Source organism: Euprymna scolopes, chromosome 22 (genome assembly GCF_053919585.1).
Source record: "Euprymna scolopes isolate OS-2025 chromosome 22, ASM5391958v1, whole genome shotgun sequence".
Taxonomy (NCBI): domain Eukaryota; kingdom Metazoa; phylum Mollusca; class Cephalopoda; order Sepiida; family Sepiolidae; genus Euprymna; species Euprymna scolopes.
In genome coordinates, this window is record NC_136503.1 from 62604767 (window position 1) to 62625485 (window position 20719).

The window sequence follows — 20719 nt, forward strand, 5'->3', positions numbered from 1 at the left end:
TCCTTTGCGACTGATATAACGTGTTGGTACCTTGTGCAACATTACAGATGGACGTTTGTTTCGTTAAGGATTGTTACCTATATAATGTAATCAGACAAAATACACACAAACATAAGCTTTATTTAATCAATGGGGGTAGCATGCTCTCATTCTGTCAGCCATATTAGGGTATAAGTTCCAAGTAATTTACAATTGTATTTTGAGTGTTGCCCACATTGTGGATTCAACCTGCAACCTTCAGAAGAGTGTTATTGTTATTACTGAATTTTACCAAGTAAGAATACTTGGTAACTATACAAGACAATTCTTGGGTTGAGCTATGCTTTTTAAAAATTTTTTTTTTTTTTTTTTTGTAGTTTACTTTCGTTCACCTGAAAAGGCATATTGTCACAGAAATGTAAGGGACTACTGTGATAGGAACCAAATTTATAGAGGGCAACTGGGTGGTGAGTTGGGTAGGAAGATGTTTGTTTATATTACATTTAAATTTCTGCATCTTTTTACATTTCGAGAAACAGAGAGCAGAGAAGGAACTTCAGAGGAAAACGGTCCACGAAAAGCTATTAGAGCAGAGAATCTTCTGGTCAGAGTATTTACGTAACTGAATACAAGTGCAGCAAGTTCATTGGAGCACATTCTGTAGAAGCACTCGTAGAACAAACATAGGGATGCAACACTACAGTGATGTGACAAGGGCTGGACCTTGGCAGAAAGTGCAGAACCTATTTAGGTTAGAAATTATTTTCTTGCACTCTGTCCAAAAGGCTAGTGGTTGGTGTAGCAGCCTAGATGCGGCAACAAGGCTCCCAACACAGGTAGCCAATGGCTTTTAAAAAGGTATAAGATGCTGGCATGTGCAAGAAATTTTACTAGTTTAGTAGAGGGAGTCCACTTTCTTTGTGACATACTTGGCAACATCTATGTATGAATAAGCTTTATTTAATCAATGAGGACAGCATGCTCTCATTCTGTCAACCATATTAGGGTAGAAGTCTCAAGTAATTTGCAATTGTATTTTGAGTGTTACCCACATTGAGGATTGAACCTTCAACCTTCAGAAGAGTGTTCATGTTGCCTGAAAATGTCAGGAAGAGGAGCTTAAACATTGAACTCTCAGGAATAGTGCAATAATCGAAAAATTGAAAATGTTTCTTAGTTATTAAAGGAAAGAAGCTTTATCTTGGTAGCATTAAATGTGACTACCAATTTTTTTTGTTGGCCCGTTCTATTACAGACTGATGAGGTCATTTTCTAAAGACTTGCCCTCATGCTGAGAATAAAGCATAGCTTTGGCTAATACACTAATCTCAAAAGTGATTCCATCAAGGATACAAGTCAAGATAAAACAAAGTTATATAGGAACTTTATTACATTATCAAATTAATAAGGGTTGCAGAAAGAGGAATAAGGGAGAAATCTCTTTAGGCCATGGTATTTGAAAACTAAATGCTTCTCATCAGAAAAGGAAAAAAGTCAGCATTATACAATAGTGAAGATAAAAAGACAACACTGACTTTGTAAACATTCAGATCAGAAATGGAAAAATTATTTTATGGGGGAGGGGAACAATACGGCGGGGGTGAAAGAAAGGGACAGAAAAAAACAATAAATGCTAAAAAACAAAAAAACAAAAAAAAAAAAAAAAACGATCTATAGGATAAGGATTTTTTAACTTTATAAAATCATTAAAAGAAATCCTTTTCATAGGGAAGAGAAAAACAGAAGAGAAAAAAGAAATTGAAAGGAAGAAATAAAATCCAGCTAAATAGTGATGGAAAAATGAAGAGGTAAGACTATAGGAAATTGACAAAAATCAGATTTTTCTTATTTAAACAAAAACGGATTAAGACCAAAAAGCGAATAATTTACATCCGTGATAAGTCCTAGTGATTTCAGTAGAAATCCACTTTATTGAGATTAGAAAAAAAAAAAAAAAATTAATTCTACAAAAAAGCGGATAAATCACATCCCTGTGTTTTGTAAAGAAACAGGTGAGTAAATCCCCACTAACAATTATTTCTATTCTTTGCACAAATGTTACAACTGGCAAGGAGAGTTAGTAGGGGGGGGGCAACAGGTTGCAAGATATGTTGCTGTGAATGACAAGAACCAGTCAGGAGTAGGCTCTTTTTGCAGGAGTCCAACTCCAGACTCATTTTATTTATTTATTTTTTCAACCAACTCTCCACCTCTTACGTTAGAGAGTCAGATTCAAAATGTGAGACTGAGGGTTTTCTTTTTTCCAACCGACTCAGGAGACAGATTTTTCCAGCTGACTCCAATAATAAATTGGCAACTAAAGAAACAGTTAATAAATTGAGTATCCAATTGTAATGAGATTACCCAGCGATGTTTGGGAGGAGGAAAAAAAAAAAAAAAAAAAAAAAAAAAAAGAGGCAGACTAAAAAAAAAAAAAGAATTATAACTTTAATGGTAATAAAATGTAGATCAGAGGTTTGGGTAGACATTGCATTTGGAATGTGATTGAGGTTGAGAGAGAATTGACAGTATAAACATTTTGTTTTTATTTTAAGGTATGCCAATTTGTGAAATGTGTTAAAAATGATTGTCAGAATTTTGTCACAGATTGAAAGAGAATGAGAATTGCAGTGGAAGTGAGCAGATTTGTGGCTTTTTGTATTCACCAGCTGGGGATTTGACTGCATCCATAAAGTTGAGGTTGTATTAAGGGAATGCCAACATTCTATTACAGAGAAATATGAAAAGATTTTAGTTTCACTGTAACATCTTTTGCATTTGGAGAACAGCAAAGAACAGGGATAACGTTATAGCAAAGATTTCTAACCACTGTTCTCACCTTGGCATTATTTTCACAACATTTTGGTTGATGTAACCTTCAAATTTCTTCAGGTGTAACTTGAGAATTGGCATGGAATTTGAAACAGAACCATTTATTTAATCAATGGGGGCAGCATGCTCTCATTCTGTCAGCCATATTAGGGTAGAAGTCTCAAGTAATTTGCAAATGTATTTTAAATGTTGCTTACATTGAGGACTGAACCTTCAACCTTCAGAACGGTGTAATTTTTTACAACTGAATTTTACCAAGTAAGAGTACTTTGGTAATTATACAAGACAATTGGGCAAAAAAATAAAAAATAAATAAATAAAATAAAATAAAAAATTAGACACATAACAGAAAAGCAATACATAATTTTTTCCAGATTCAAATAATTTGCTTAAATTTAAACTTCAGCTAAGATATGGGCAATAAAATTAATGTCAGAAAATTTTTGTTAGAAAAAAAAATTGTTTAAATAACAAACATGTGGAAGAAATACAGATTTGTTTTTGTTTTCCTTGAATAAACATGTTATAAGAAATGGATTGTTTTACTTACTTCAATAGTCTAACAAGTCATGAAGGGAACAATTTATGTAAAAATATGATGAAATCTGCGTTGTCTCCAGAGTTTTTTTTTTTTTTTTTTTTTTTTTTTTTAAATGTTTTTAAATATTTGTGTAAAATGCAAACAAGAGCAAACACCAAAAATATCTTCCTACTTATAAGGAGTCCCCCCATCCAATGCTTACAATGATCAACTTCCTTTTATAAATAAAGGAAATGTACTCTTACAGTAATTTTAGACATCATTATAAGAATAACAATAGAATTGGGTTTTCAACACATTGATTCAAGTGTTGTTTCCTTCAATCAAGTGTTATTATCTCCCCTTCTTTACAAACTGCCATAACTTTTAATAGGTTATACTTTCATTATAATTTATTGAAATAGATATTTACTTACATATTTTAGAATTTTATACATTTCTTTTTTTTTTTTTTTTTTTAATATTTCAGGATTTTGTATTTAAAAAATTATGATTTGAGTCATATTTTTATTTAAGGATTTATTATTTTTATTTTATTTATAATTTATTTTATTTAAATAAAAACCAGATTAAAAATTTAAGTTTTAAAATAAACTAGCGGGAGTGGGGCGAGGGTGCCCGGTTTTACCCAGTGGTAAAATGTGCTTAAATACAATAATTTGATTGGTCCAGATTTCATATATATTATTACAGAGTTGTGATTTCAAAAGTAAAAAAAAGTATTTGGGTGCCATCAGCTAGAATCAAAACCAAAAGCTAAACTGCAGCATTCAAATATGGTGACGTTACCATTGTACCAACGGGACACGAATATGAACCGATTAAAAATAAACCAAGATGAATGTACAAAATGTATAACGATTTTTTTGCTTCAATTTTGACCCCCTTTTTGACCCTTTAAAAACTATTTTAACCGGCTAAAGACCCATAAAGGAATGGTCCATAAAAAATCCAATCATTTGAAGCCCTTAGCACGACTGCAACTTTTAGTTTCGGAAGAGACAGTTTGAAAATATGGAGACAGACAGATTCAGTTTTATAAATTAGATTAAAAGAATATATAAAGATTGAATTGAAAAATGAGAATATCATAAAATAAATATTTGATAATATTTATTTTTTTTAAATCTTTTTATTCTACTCTAAAAAATAAAAAAAATAAAAATCTGTACAAGATAAAAAAAAAAAAACATAAAAAAAAATATCACCGCTACATAGCAATCAGTTTAGGGACAAAATAAAATAGTTTACCTATAAAAATCTAACATTGTATATATTATTTTCCTCAATATAGTAGTTCGCTTGACAATAAAAACATCTTTTTTTTCTACAAAATAAAATTTTTATTTTAACAGATATCTTTCTTAGAGAAATGAAAAGAGAGACGGAATGTTTCTCCATCTTCCTTAATAATTAAACAATCTATATGTCTATAAAAGTGAAAATGTCTATCTGCGTGTCTGTCTGTGTATGTACCAAATAACTAAATTTTCAGTCTACAGACTCGAGATTTAACATAAGGGGTATTGAGATTTGGGAAAATCTTTATAATCGGTTTTCGGCCAGAAATTTGGCTGTTAAGAGGTCAAACTTCAATGATTTGACCTTTGAAAACTTTACCAAATTGTAAAAAAAAAAAGAGTGAGGAGGGAGTAACAATGTAGGTAATCATTATATATATATATATATATATATATATATATATATATATATATATATATATATATATATATAACACACACACAGGTGCCTTCAATAAGTTTCCAGAGTATTTTTGTACAAGCATTTAAAATTGTCGTAGATTCCTGAAAATTTAGTATGTTGTTATATATCTTATGAGATGACTGACCAATTTTTATGATTTCAGGTTCAAACAAACAGCTACAGCAGGAATTGGGATACACCCAACTAAAGCTGGATTGTCACAGCTGGTGAATTTCAAAAATGCAATCTGGATGTGAGGACATTTCAGAAAAACGAGATGCAATAAAATTCTGTACAACTTTGACAAAATGCCACAGAAACATATGGAATGCTTCAAACTGTTTTTGGACCATCTTGCATGAATCGAGCATTAGTTTTTTTAGTGGCATAAGAGATTCGGAAGTCAGAAAACCAGAGTTGATTGGCCAAATAAAGAATTTCATGGCTAAGGCCCGTCATGATCTATAGAGACCATAAGTGTACAGTTTGATGTCAGTGTGGGAACTGTACACACAATTATTTGCACGAAACTGAAGATGCGGAAGATTTGCGCAAAGTTTGTCCCAAGGGTGCTCAGAGAAGATCAGAAAGAAAGATGTTGTACACTATCAATAAAAGTGCCCATACGAAAAAGTCTGGAAACTTATTGAAGGCAGCTTATTTGTATATCTCATAAGCATAAATAAAGACTGTAAACCGGAGATTTACATGCAAAAATTTGTTTTTCGACAGGATACCTCCAATAAAGAAGGGTGGTGAAATATTCTTATTCCGCGGAGTTTCAAAGAATGTAAGGTTCTTTTCATTAGAGGAAAGAAACTAGTTAGCAGATCATAAAAATAGTGGAGCTAAAGATTTGCTGGTTTTAGCATTTCATGAAACTTCGTTCCATCCACTTGCTGAAAGAATGTAAAATAAGGATATTTCACCACCCTTCTTTATTGTCAGTATTTTGTTGATATTAAACTCTACTTTTTACTTATCAAGCTTTTTTATTTTTGGTTGGGATAAATATAAACATTAATACTTATGACGTTTCTGAATTTTTGAGATGAGGATTGGTTATTTGTATTATTATTCATCGGACTACTGTTTTCATCTTGAGTGTGATTTTTACAACGTTTCAGTCGATATAACCTCCGCAAGGACCCATGGCGCAGTGGTTAGAGTACTGGAAAAAAAAACAATTATAAAAGTGATATTCTCCTGAAGGTTGAAGGTGCAATCCTCAGTGTGGGTGACCGAAATATACATTTGCGAATTACTTAGGACCTCTATCCAGTCATGGCTGATGGAACAAGAGCATGCTACCCCCGTGAAGTAAATAAAGGGTTCCACTCGAAATTCCGTCCAAATTCCCGAGTTCAACAGAAACATTCCAGAGTTCGACAAGATAAACCTGAAGAAGGTCAGAGGTTATATCGACAGAAACGTTGAGAAAATCACACTCAAGATGAGAATAGTAGTCCGATGAATAATAATACATTAATACTTATGATGGACTGAAGCTTATAATGACACTTGACAAGTAAATTTCCCCATTAGTTGCTTGAGTTGTATATATAAGTCAATGTTTGTGTGTAATAGAAATCGATATGTTAACAGAACAGTTTACTAGATGCTATATTTCGGGATGTCTCCCTTCGTCAGTTATGTGTTCGACTTTCAAACATTCATGGCAGTTTTTATTATTAAATATTAATAGTTTTAATGCAAACAGGTCACAAATGGATACATAAAGAAAAAATTTTTTGATGCATATCCAAAGTGTAGTTGCTTAAAAGTTTTTTTTTTTTTCAGCAATACCTAAGCACATAATGTAAAATATAATTATCCACAAAAATGTATTTTGCTGTGTTATGTCTCATCAGCATGGCTGAATCTACCAAGATTTGAAACTGGGACTGCAATGATTAAAATACAATGCTCTTATCACTGGGCCACAAAACCTCATTAACGAAAGAGGAAAATAAACCATAAATGTTATTTTGCTTTTGGTTTTGCGAGTTTTTACAAATTAACATTTTCAAATATAGTTTTATGGGGAAGCGTTACGTAAATGCTAAAGGTAAAAACATTCCTTTTCACTAGTGTGATGCCTTCATATGGGGAGCATATACACACATAAACAAATGAAGGATAATAAAAACAATTAGCGATAACAAACAAAAAAAACTAACCTGTAAGACAATCTGGTTTTTATCGTTGACGGACATATTTGAGACAGCATTGGCAACAGACGAGATGAGAGCAGTCGAAACATTGTAGCCGACTTTCGTTGACATTACATAGGATTTCAATAAGATGGCAAGCTTTTTGGGACAACCCAATTCCCGTAAGGAGTTCTGAAAGAAACAAAAACAAATGAACATTTTAAATAGCAAAATAGATTATTATTGGCAAAGATATACAGAATCAAGCAACATCTTCATTATAAACTGATAATCTGTCAAAGACAAGTAAGCATATAAAATATATAAAATCCTGCCTACAAAGAATACGTTCCTGACAAGCATTTATTTATGAAAGACATTTTTATTTACGGAAGCTCTTAATCCTCCACTTTATAACAAATAACAATTTTTACTCATTTATAAATATGTATATGATGCCCCATCACACAAGTCATTCTATTTTAGACTAGCCCGGGTGTGTGGAGGTGTGTGTAAAGGTGTTGGTTAAGCAAAAAAATTAGGAGTAGTAGGCAGGCTCGAACCTGGAACATGCAGGAGAAAAAGGAGATGAAAAAAAGCAAACGGTCTTATCAATGCGCCCACTGCCATTGTGACGTCACAGGCAGACAAAATAATAATTTTTATACAACGTCATTGACGCAAGGTTTGAATGAATTGCAAAAATTCCAACAAAAAAAAAAGTGACCCCCCCCCCCCACTCCTTGTAAAAAACGGTCCAGTTGACAGTGAAAGAATGAATGCTTTTGGCCAATTTTTCAATATTTGTCATCCGAGACATCACACTTTAAAACAACACTGATTTTGTCACGGTCCGACGCATCTGTCAAAAACATACAAACACATTTTGCCTTTTATATTTTAGATATAGTGAAAAATCTTCCAATTAAAGAAAATAGTTTTCGAAGAGCTATTTCCCTTGTGTTTACGTCACATCACATGACAAAAGAAACAGTCAAAACAACTTTTTCGTTGAATCATGGAAGACAAATAATTGTGACATGACAATTGGGGAGATAACATTGCTATTGTTGAAATTGAAAAAAAAAAATGTAAGTAGTTTTAAGTAGTATTAAATGTAATATTTAAAAAGGATGTGTCCTCTATAGTATTAGACCTGACGGAATGGTTAATTGTAGGTATTGATCGTTTCATACACTCGAAAAAGTTTCAGCAAAAACTTAACAGCCAACCATGGTTCTCTCCAGAATGTGCTGCTGCCATTGCGCACAGAAATCACTTTTTCCACTGTTTCAAACGTAATAGATGTATGGAAACTAAAGCCGCTTTCAGGACTGCCAGCAACCATTGTAAGAAAGTAATAAAGAGTGCAAGATGGTTGTATGCTCAATCTGTTAAGTCCAAAGTAGCTGAGCAGTGGCTTGGTTCCCACCAGTTTTGGCAAATAGCAAACAATTCTGAACAGAAGTGTGCGCTCCATTCCAACTATCATCAATGGACCTGAGGTAATCTCGTCAGCATCAGACAAAGCCAAACTCTTTGTCAAGAACTTTGCAGCTAATTCTACCTTTTGCGATCAAGGCCGCCAACCCCCAATATTTCCTCTTGTATCTGAAAACACACTATGTGATATACGTATATCTGTACGTGATGTTGCCAAGCTAATCAAAAACCTTGATTCCAGTAAAGCAACTGGCCCGGACGGTATTCCAATTATAGTACTCAAAAAACTTCAACCTGAACTAGCGCCCATACTTACAAAACTATTTAAACGTTGTCTTAAGGAGAATAGTTTCCCATCTCCCTGGAAAATTTCATCTGTATGCCCTGTATTTAAGAATTCAGGTGATTGCACATCCCCCTCTCAGTACAGGCCAATAAGTCTCGTGTGCGTCATGAGTAAGTTGCTGGAATCTGTGTTAAATACAGAAGTAATCAACCATCTCAACAAAAATAACCTTCTTAGTGACACTCAATATGGTTTCCGTTCTGCTAGATCTACAGCAGATGTGCTTACAGTTATATCTCATAGGATTAGCAAATCTCTCGACGGAAGCAACCTTTCTAGGGCAATTGCTCTCGACATATCTAAGGCCTTTGATAAGGTATGGCATAAAGGTTTACTTCATAAGATCTCTAGCTATGGTATAGCTGGAAATGTCTTCTCAATTATTAAATCATTTCTTTCTGATAGGTTCATAAGAGTAGTAGTTGAGGGGCAAAAATCAGAAGCTCACAGTATTAATGCCAGTGTCCCTCAGGGGTCCATCCTGGGCCCAACTCTTTTCCTGATCTACATTAATGATCTTCCAAATCACATCCTTAAATCATTTGTAGACATTTATGCTGACGACACTACCATTTATGGTAGCACATCTAAGACAGTAAACGACCAAGTTCTCTCCAATTCTCTCTCCTCTGATCTTGAGCATGTAGTACAATGGGGAAAGGAGTGGCTGGTTACTTTTAATGCATCTAAAACCAAGCTTCTCTCTTTACATCATCAACATTCTGATCCACATCTGGCATCAATTGAAATGAATGGCTCTCGTCTTCAGGAGGCCTCAAGTTTTGACAAGCTTCTGGGCTTGACCATTACTCCTGATCTTAAATGGAACACGTACATCAAATCTGTTGCCAAGGCCGCTGGAAAAATGGTGGGATCTTTCTATCGATCCAATAGATATCTCACTGCTGATGCAATTCTCTATCTATATAAGAGCCAGGTACGTCCAAGGATGGAATACTGTTGCCACATCTGGGCAGGCGCTGCTAGAAAGGACTTGTCCTGCCTTGATAGAGTTCAAAATAGACTTCGTAGCCTCGTAGGAGATGTCCTTTTCTCTTCCTTGCAACCTCTATCTCACAGAAGAGATGTTGCGAGTTTGTCTCTGATGTATCGTTATTTTCATGGAGAGTGTTCGACTGAGCTTCAATCTATGGTCCCCCCTCGCAAAACTTTCACAAGAAACACTCATCTAGCTGTAAACACTATCAATAATTACCCCCACTCTTTATCTGTGCCTAAACCTAAACGTAGATTCCATGAACAAAGCTTTTTTAATAGAACTGCACGCCTGTGGAATTGTCTTCCGTTTTCCTGCTTTCCGGCTGACTACAATATGGTTGTCTTCAAGTCTAACGTAAATAAGTTCTTGATGAGCCGTTCCATATAAGTCATCAAATTTAACAAATTTTCATAACTAATGATTATTATATTGTCCAATTTCTACTGTACACTCCTTAACCCTTATCCTTGAGTGGCCTCTTGGCCTTGATAATGAGTTGATACCTATGAAAAAAAAAAAAAAAAAAAAAAATGTCCAAAGTGAACAAGTTCTAATTGAATCGTCCCCCTAAGTAATCCAAGTTGCAAAATTCCCACTGTTTACTATGCTAAAATCACAATGACTAATGTATACCTATTAACCCTTATCCTCGAGTGGCCTCTGGGCCTTGATAAGTGGTGACACCCTTGTAAAAAAAAAAAAAAAAAAAAGTTATGTTTTTTTTTAATTAAATATCAACTTTTTGGCTGTCTGATTTTTTATTAGATGACCTGTACAATGAACACACTCGGGTATATTATTTTGGTACTCTTGCAGAATTTGACCCAGATCCTTGGGATTTTTTGTCAATTATGATTCAGGTTCGACCGGTAGTCGCCAGATTAAACAAATTTCAAAACAAACATACCTGAAAAAAAAAAAAAATAGAAATATAATAAAAAATAGCAAAAACCTACTGTAAATTTACTGAATATATTTTTTTTTTCTTAAGAAAAGTTGCATTTTGTTTATTTACTTTTATTTTATTTTTTTGTCAAAAGTTGGCTTTTTTTTCCAAGAAAAGATTAATGTTTTTTTTTTTTTTACCGTAAATTGTTAGGTGCAAGTTTTTTTTTCCAAGAAAACTTAAATTTTTTGTTTGCTTTTTTTAAAAAGAAAATTGGCAGTAAACGTTTTTTTTTTTTTTTGTAAACAGATTTTTTTTATAAGAAAAGATGAATGCTCTTTATAGAAAACTGTAAATGGTTAGGTGAAATTAAGAAAAGTTTTTTCCAAGAGAATTTACAATTTTTTGTCAACAGATGTTATAAAAAAACAGAAAAAACCCCATCATCCAAGAAATTAAAAAAATATATTTTTGTATACAAAAAAAAAAAAAAAAAAAAAAAATGTAGATTTAGTGTTTCAACATTTGAACAACACTCGGCTTCCAGTGATTGCCGGTTGAGCCTTAATCATAATTGACAGAAAATCCTGAGGATTCAGGTCAAATTCCATAAGAGTACCATTCTTTTAAATTTTTTTTTTTTACCATTTTTTGAGTGTATTATTAGCGATTGCAAACTAACAAATTTAACAAAAATACAAAAAATTCAATATTTAACTATCTGTAAGGGGTGCTTAGTTTCTAATACAAAGTTATAGTATATCAATCCCTCTTATTGGAAAAACTCAAGGGAAACACAGAACCAAATTATTGCCTGTATGGGAGAGGTTCTTTTTGGATTTTTTTTTTTTTTTCAATATTTTCAACAGATTATTATTGATTTGACAGCAACCAGATTGTGCAATTTTTTTTTTTTAAATGCCAAAAATTCAATATTTAAAGACTTTTAGGGGTCGCTCAGTTTCTAATACAACGTCAGTAGATATACAAGTTTGTGGTGAAACTTGTTATAACTTATTGTATTAATGTTATTTTTAAGTAAAAATAATATTTAGGTTTGGATATAAATTCCTAAACTCATTTCACTCTAATTTAGGTGACTGAACTAGGAATTTCATTAGTCAAATATATGTCTTTAATTTCCTGAATAGTAAAAATATGATCCACAATGGTCGCTCTGCTGCTAATATCTGTTTTCAATGAATTATTGACACGAAAGTGACCACACGTAGTGAATATAAATTAAGTTTTAATCACATGATTACATTTTCAATAATCACTTAATTTTACCCATTTAAAATTTGTGAAACATTTCTAATATACCCATACAGTAAACAAATTCTGTTTACATTAAGAGAGATACTGACGTTGACCAAAAGTTCCTTTTAGTGATAGTGCATCACTGGCGCGTGGTGATATTTCCCCAAATAAAAAAATGGCAACATCATTACAAAGAAAACCACCTAATGTATTAAAAAAAAAAATTAACTATAATGTTATAATTAAAAACATGCATGGATGTCGAAGCAATTGGTCTAATGGTTAGTTAGATTATTGGTTACGAACAAACATACATTTTTATATATATATATATATATATATATATATATATATATATATATGAATAAAAAATCAATACGGAAAATATATGAATGTTTATATCTTTTCTGTATTTATTTCTTGTGTGTTGACGTGTAGGAATACAAAAAGTCTTTTGAAAAAAAAAAAAATGTTTCCTTCAAAAGCACATAATTTTCGACCGATCCTTCGATCTTCCTCAGTGTGAATGATAGAAAACATGAGTGAGCGAGCAGAGTTAGCAGCGGGGGGGAAGGGGCACGGGTATAGCCATTAAGGTAAAGATCTATCTGAATATGACCCTTCCAGCATTTTCGACTTGGAATGGTCAGCAACTTGTGTGGCCTCTGTTCAAAACCAAGTCCTTCCACACCACCCCACGAACACACTCGTACACGTGAACATACATGTATATACACTCGCGCACTACCACACATGCTTCTTCACGTACATATACATACACAGGATATGCGCACTCATGTTTATGGACGTGTTCACATATACAGCTGAAGATTGATGAGTAGATGTAGATGATAAGCAATATAAGCATATATATCATCCAAACCAAAAACGTATTATATATATATATATATATATATATATATATATATATAATTTAAATGAGGTTAGAACAGTAGTCTAAAGAGCAGAGTGTATTTTAATGTGATAGTAAAATTACTAATTTAATTAAAATACAAGAAAAGAACAGTGCCCGTTGTAATTCAGATATGTAATAAGCTCGATAGGCAAATATCCTAGAGCTACTTTAATATTTAGTAATGTGATTGATAATTCAAAATTAAAATTAGAATTAAAAATCTGTTTCATAAGAAGGAACAACAACAAAGTCAATAATTTGTACGATCGTTTCGGAAACAATGTTTTATTGTGATAGGCATTAAGCCACGGACAATAATTTTGACATATAGTTTTTTTTAAACAAAGTCTCCTCATCAGCAAAAGTATTGGGTGGGTTTTTTTATATGTAAAAGACACCATAAATAAATCTAGCAATCTTTAAGTAAGGTAGATGTATCTGGAAAAAATTAAAATAAAAAAGAAAATATTTACAAACAAATATATATATATATATATAAATACAATAGCGTGTGTGCTCTTTTTGTGTGTCAGGCTTTCCGGCAAATTTCATTGGTGTAGATTTAATTCTGGCATACACATTTACAAAAACGATTTTAAGTTATTCCATAGTAAAAGATAACACAAATCTCTTAGCCAGTGGACGCTATAAGTTTTCTAATTTAAAATATTTAGGACAAAAATTGATGCATCACTGCACTTCTTTATTTTGTAATGATATCTACAGCAGTAATTTGTTTTTTGTTTTTTTTCATTGTTTATTTTTTTTTTACATTTTTTATTATTTGAGAGAGAGAGAGAGATTTATGTATTAATATATAGAGTTGCTTAGCTAAATATTTTTACAGTTTTAACAAAAGTGATAGAATATGATGGTGTATTCATTCATCCTGAACGCCCACAGAATGCCCAGCAGCAATATATTACATATAAAAGATGACACTGTGGAATTTCCACAGGTCCCGCTAGTTATTATTATTACAAGAAGAATATATGTAAGTGTTGATTTTCAGTTTCACATAACATGTATTCTCAACAATAGCTTCATGACACATAATCATATGAAGCAACATCATGCATAAACATTTGAGGAACATTACATACTTTTGTGTAATGCCCGTAAAAATAAGGGGCCCATAATTTTACAGTATATTCACATAGTCAGGTGTGAAGTTACCATTGCCATGTTTCTTGCATAGTTTACAGCACAAAAATTAGAAACCAGTGTTTTACAATTAAATTTCCCCCTACAAGTTTTTTTTTTTAAATATGCATTGGTTAACGCTTTTAAATCCATTCATATTTATACGACCTCAAAATTTAACCTCCACAAAAGGTACAATAACTTATCTACCTCATCATAAAACAATGACCTTCAAAAAGTAATCTTGATTTTATTAAGAGGAAAGAAAACGGTAATACCGACAACAAGCAAATGATAAGAGCTATATTTTATGGCTTTGCACCTGACTAATCAAAGACCAAGTAGATATTTAACATTTCTTTCTTCATATCAGTAATAGAAGAGACAGGTGGTCAAACTTCCTAGAAAAAGAATATATATATGTTATTTGTTTTTGATGCGTTTTGAATGAATTCAATTATTTACGAAAGTGCATTTTTACCTAAATGCAAGTTGGGAATAATTTTCCCTTTAACTAATTTGGTACTCCCATATGGGGAGGGGCATATATATTGTTTTTAAAATATAATTATCCACTGACACATGTTTTGTCATCTACGACTCATCAGATATAGCCATTCTGATGAGTTGTAAACAACGAAGCACGTATCAGTGGATAATTATACAGGGTGACCCCAAAAAAGAAAAACAGGACATTCGATTGTTTTTCTGAGCATTTTACAGTCAACGGAGAAAAAAAAGGCCAAAGACCCTAGTGTTTTGATGTGATGTTTTGAATATAATAAACTAGTTATGACCAAAGTTTCATTTCATTTGGACAAAACACTAAGAAACGGGACCTAATTAGAGTTGGGGCCCCGTTTTTTTGGGTCACCCTGTATTTATATATAAACTAGCGAGGGTACCTGGCATTGTCCGGGTGTGGAGAGGGGGGGGGGTAAAATAACAGTAGAAGTCCAGATGGAGAGAGGTGTTAAAAAAAAAAAAAAAAAATTTAGTAGTGGAGGGGGGGGGGATCAAAACAACAAGGCAGACCGGGGGGGAGAGAGGGGGCGACCCCTCCTTGTAGAAAACTGCCCAGTTGAGGGTAAAGGAATTAATGTTTTGGGCCAATTTTTGATATTTGTTGTCTGAGACGTCAACCTCCAAAATGATACCAATCTATTCAGGATCCACCGGTGCTATCAAAAGTTTTTTAAGGCATACATACATACTAACAAACAGACAGTTGAGATTTATGTAATAGACTAGCGAGGTGTCTGCCGAGAACACTGCTTTTTATTTTTAGTGTTGCTTTTATATACGAAAAACACAAACAAATAGGCGAGAGCAAGAAATAGCGCAAATTTTGTAACATAAAAGTCACTCAAATAAAAGTAGAGCGACCTTTCGTAAATCAGAGATATTATAATCTAGAGAGTATATAAAAAGTTATAAGACGTGGCAATCCCCCCCCCCCTCGAAAAAAAAAAGAAAAAAAAAAAGGAAGAAGCTTTTGCCGGACATACAAAAAAATGCACAAACTAATACACATTTTCACTTTTATATATATAGATGGTAGCTTCCTTCAGTCTTGACAGACTATAGAAACCCACTGTAAGGGTGCCTGCACATGGAATTTTTGTAGCAAGAAAGAGTTGCACAATTTCCAACCACACCTCTCCTTAGCCGGTGCTGTTAAATACCAGTGGCAAATGGAGGTTCAAGATAACTGGAAACAATGCCAAGATAAGCAGAGAACAGAGTGCCTAGAATTCCCAAATGGTTACTCATCTCGTACTAGCCAGGTTCAATATTGCTTAACTTCGGCGATCTGATAAGAACTGGTGTGCCAAAGTGATTATGCCATGTATATATCATTCAAATACTACTGTGTTTGAATACATGGTTAAGTGGCAGTTTTAGACATTTAGAACCGTTTTAAAACTTCACCACGCACTCATTTTTCGACCAAATTTCAAACAATTATTACAGTTTATAGATCACCTCAGCTATATTGTGAAAAAAAATTTCAATTTTCGTTCAGTAAAACAAAGTTATGATGAATTTATTGGTGTTCAAAATCGTCAACATTCGTAAGGAGGTGGGCGACGTTCTTTATGGATGGTTTCCATAGCAGCCATGTCGCTTCAGTGACTAGTATTGCTACTAATTCACTGCTCACGCAAAAAGAAGTAACAAGTGAAACAGAGAATGAAAGCAAACGAATGTCGTACATTGTTTTACATATGTTTATGTTTATGAGGGCAAAAAAATAAGACTGAAATTAAACAAAGAACAAGTGAATTTACTGGAAGCCTGGGAAAATCATGGCCTACAATAGTAAAATGCGAGCATGAAAAGTAATATGGTTAACATGGGAGAGAAAGGACAAGATATTCTAGTAAATTCATAACTTAAAATATTGAAACATTAATTTTTTTTTAAATTCAATTTATAACATTATATAATCAATTTTTTATGCTGCAATATTTTAAGTTATAAATTTATATTTTTTACTAGAATATTTTGTCCTTTTCTTTTCTATGTTTAACCATATTACTTTTCATGCTCGCATTTTTCTATTGTTATATATATGTGTGTGTGTGCATTCCTTCCTCATAGGTTCCCAAATGGCTGAGCCTATCTTTTGCAAATTTCACACAAAGGTAATTTATATTTCTGGCAGTGTTCTTAGATATGTTTTTATACAGAAATTCATCCGATAAGGATCAAAAATCAAAAACATCCGATCCTAAAATAATTTTTTTTCTTATAGATAAAAAGAAAATTTTTACAGGGGTAATTTTTATATGTTACATCAGCAAGGGATTTAATAAAATCTTAGCAAATGATTTCTTCTTAAAAAAAAAAAAACAGAAAAAAAAAAAAAACAGAATTATTGTCATCTGAATATATAGCTCAGTGGTAGAGTATTCGACTACAGATCAAATCGTCCCCTGTTCAAGCCCGGGTTTGCCTCACCATTTTATTTTAATTTTTTCTCATTAATGAGTTTAATTTATGATCAAAGACGAGGTACTATTTAAAATCGCCACAAATCATTTCTTCCTTTGCATATTTTAAAACTAAACATTAATCAGAAGTGACATTTCCAGTGCATTCATTGTCAAACCCAAATATCAGCTGACATGATATTGTGGACAAACACAGATGGAAATATTATCATTATTTTATTTATTTGCAAATTAGTCTACCAGGCAAATTATTCCTTGTAATATATAATATTGAAGACAAAAAAAAAAGGGCCAGAACTTTTCCTCGCTCATCTTTGGTTGCCTACACAGTCAACATTCGTATTCTTCTCTTTTTCACAAAAATCATAATTACATTCGATCGCGTCAATGAGATTACGTTCTCTCTCTTTCTCGCGAAAAACGTCCTTACATGCAGTCACTTTTAATTCTGATGATACCACAATTTGCATATCTCTTCTTTTGACTGGACGGATTCCAGGTTCGAATGAGAGCAGTTCTTTTGTGAATCCTATTTTGTTAACTCTACAGAAACAACAGATTGTTGTTTAGTTTTGCTACCAATATTCAATAGAAGATTTATTCTATAATAATACATATGCAATGAGCATAAATTAAAATATCATGTTTAAGCAAAATGTACGATCGATCAATTCTGAGTTCCAGCTAGTATATATATACATACATACATACATTATATATATATATATACACATACACACACACATACATCATACATACACACACACACATACATCATACATACATAGGGTGCATAAGGTATTTGAAGACATGTTATTTGTAAAATAGCAGGAATATTATTTTCTATATTCCAGAATTACCAATAGCAATCACAAAATCTAGCAATTTAGAAATAAAGCAATTTTTCAAAGTCAGTTGAATTTTTTTGCTTACAAAGAGAGTAAAAGGTATTGCTATAATCAAAGTGCAAGAGACATTCTAGACGCCCTAATAGTATTAAAACACCTGAATTTATTAATATACACATCATTATGTAATGTTATAGAAGGCGTTCTCATTTCATTCTTCCTCTCGTCTGTCGACCCCATCGAGGTGCCAAACAAATAAAAGATATACTTTGAATTCAGTTTTTTGAGAGACACTTATTTCCTGTCTGTGCTTCTAATCACACATAAATTTTGACAGAGCTGTCACTGGCTAACAAGGAATCATCGTCGTCTGCTCTTTCTCCTGCTGTTCATGCAGTCACGTTTTTCCCCACTCTACTCTCTCTGTCTTACTTCTCTGCTGCTATCTCCACATGATATCACCAGTCCTGCTACCTCCTACTGCTCCTCTTTCTATTTCACTGCAGCGACTGCTGTTTACGTGATTTTGCCGCACATTATGGTACAGTCAATTAGTGTTTTTCAAAAGAAACGATCAGAAATATGTATTAGTACGGCTCCACTCTTCACAGACAATGGATACCCATTGTTGGGGTGTTTGCATATATAATTGTGATGCAAGGGTTACATAATCTTCAACCATTCTTCTCCAGAGTCAACACTGCATGGTTTCAGTGGCAAAGAGAAATCCACGATGACTGGAAATAATGCCAAGATAAGTGGTGATCAAATACAGCACCTGGTGTTTCCAAAGGTCACCTTTTAATACTGATCAAGTTCAATGTGAATTAACATTGATGATCGAATGGGAATCGATATGACTTTAGTGAATAAAATTATAAAACAATATATTTATTCTTATCTTCAAAACCGTTTTGCAGTAAAAAGACTTATCTGTTTTTATGCATGTAGAAATCTGTCTTCAAATGTTATGCACCCAGTATTCTTTTATTTACTGTATAAATCTCACCTGTTTGTTTAAATGTATGTTTGTATGTATATATGTTTGTATGCCTACCTAAAACTTTCGACCGAGGCAACGGATTTTCACGAGATTGGTATCCTTTTGAAGCTCAACCCCTTGGACGACAAATATTGAAAAATTGGCAAAAAACATTAATTCCTTCACCCTCAACGGGGTCGTTTTCTACAAGGAGAGTCGTTTTTTTTTTACTGATTTTTTGCAAGTCATTCAAACCTTGTGTAAACGACGTCACATAAAAGGCATCATTTTGACCGCCCATGACGTCACAACCGCGGTAGGTGCATCGATAAGAGTGTTTGTTTGTTTTTCTTTCAACTTTTTTTTACTCTGGCGTGTTACGGGTTCGAGCTTTCTTACTACTATTTTTTTTTTTTTTTTTTTTTGCTCAACCAACAGGCCTACATACATCTCCACTTTCTTTTCTGCCTTCGTGTCATGGTTTGAGCCAGCCTGTCTACTTCAACTTTTTTTTCGCTCAACAAACACCTCCAAATACCCAGGCAACCCCGAGCACTCAGGCTGGTCTATAATAAAGCCCAATATTTGCATGTCTGTTTATATAAAGATAGGTATGTTTATATTTGTACTAGATTCACTTTTAAACTAATTAACCGATCATTATGATTTTGGAACAGCTACTAGGTGTAAGGTTTCCAAACGTGTGCTATATTTAGTGTAATTTGGTTTTATGTAAAGGAGATAAAACTGGAGATGAATGTTCATGTGAGAATTCAGATGTCTCCAATTTTCAAAATTTAACATCAATTAATAGACATTCCCAAAATTTTAGTTTCTTTGGGGTAAAGGATTATTGGTCGGGGACATAATGAGGACAAGCTTCTATTTGAAAATTAAAATATTTCAGATTTGCATTGAATTTGATCCATAGTCATTGAAATGAAGCAAAATTCTGAATTTCAATTTCTTCTTAAAACTTTAAATTTTAGAGATTATTGAAAATCAAAATGGTGTGAATAATTATTGAAAATCAAAATGGTGTGAATAATTATTGAAAATCAAAATGGTGTGAATAATTATTTAAACTCAAAATGGTGTGAATAATTATTTAAACTCAAAATGGTGTGAATAATTATTTAAACTCAAAAAAGTGTGAATAATTATTTAAAATCCAAATGGTGTAAATGATTTAAAATCAAAAATCCAAATGGTGTAAATGATTTAAAATCTAAATGGTGTAAATGATTTAAAATCAAAAATCAAAATTGTGTAAATGATTATTTAAAATCAAAATCGTATAAATGATTATTTAAAATCAAAATCGTATAAATGATTATTTAAAATCAAAATCGTATAAATGATTATTTAAAATCAAAATCGTATAAATGATTATTTAAAATCAAAATCGTATAAATGATTATTTAAAATCAAAATCGTATAAATGATTATTTAAAATCAAAATCGTATAAATGATTATTTAAAATCAAAATCGTATAAATGATTATTTAAAATCCAAATGGTGTAATAATTATTTAAAATCAAAATGGTGTAAAAATTATTTCAAATCAAAATGACGTAATGATTATTTCAAATCAAAATGACGTAATGATTATTTCAAATCAAAATGACGTAATGATTATTTCAAATCAAAATGACGTAATGATTATTTCAAATCAAAATGACGTAATGATTATTTCAAATCAAAATGACGTAATGATTATTTCAAATC

At 32.4% G+C, this 20719-nt stretch overlaps 1 protein-coding gene across 1 annotated transcript in view; it reads right to left on the minus strand.

Moving 5' to 3' along the window:
- The window catches only part of LOC145243450 (uncharacterized), a 118259-nt gene that overhangs the window by 12060 nt on the left and 85480 nt on the right, over positions 1 to 20719 (minus strand). Inside the window, exon 3 of the mRNA XM_080106339.1 lies at positions 7237 to 7401. Coding sequence (XP_079962465.1) covers positions 7237 to 7401 — 165 coding nt within the window. The remainder of the gene's footprint in view (positions 1 to 7236; positions 7402 to 20719) is intronic.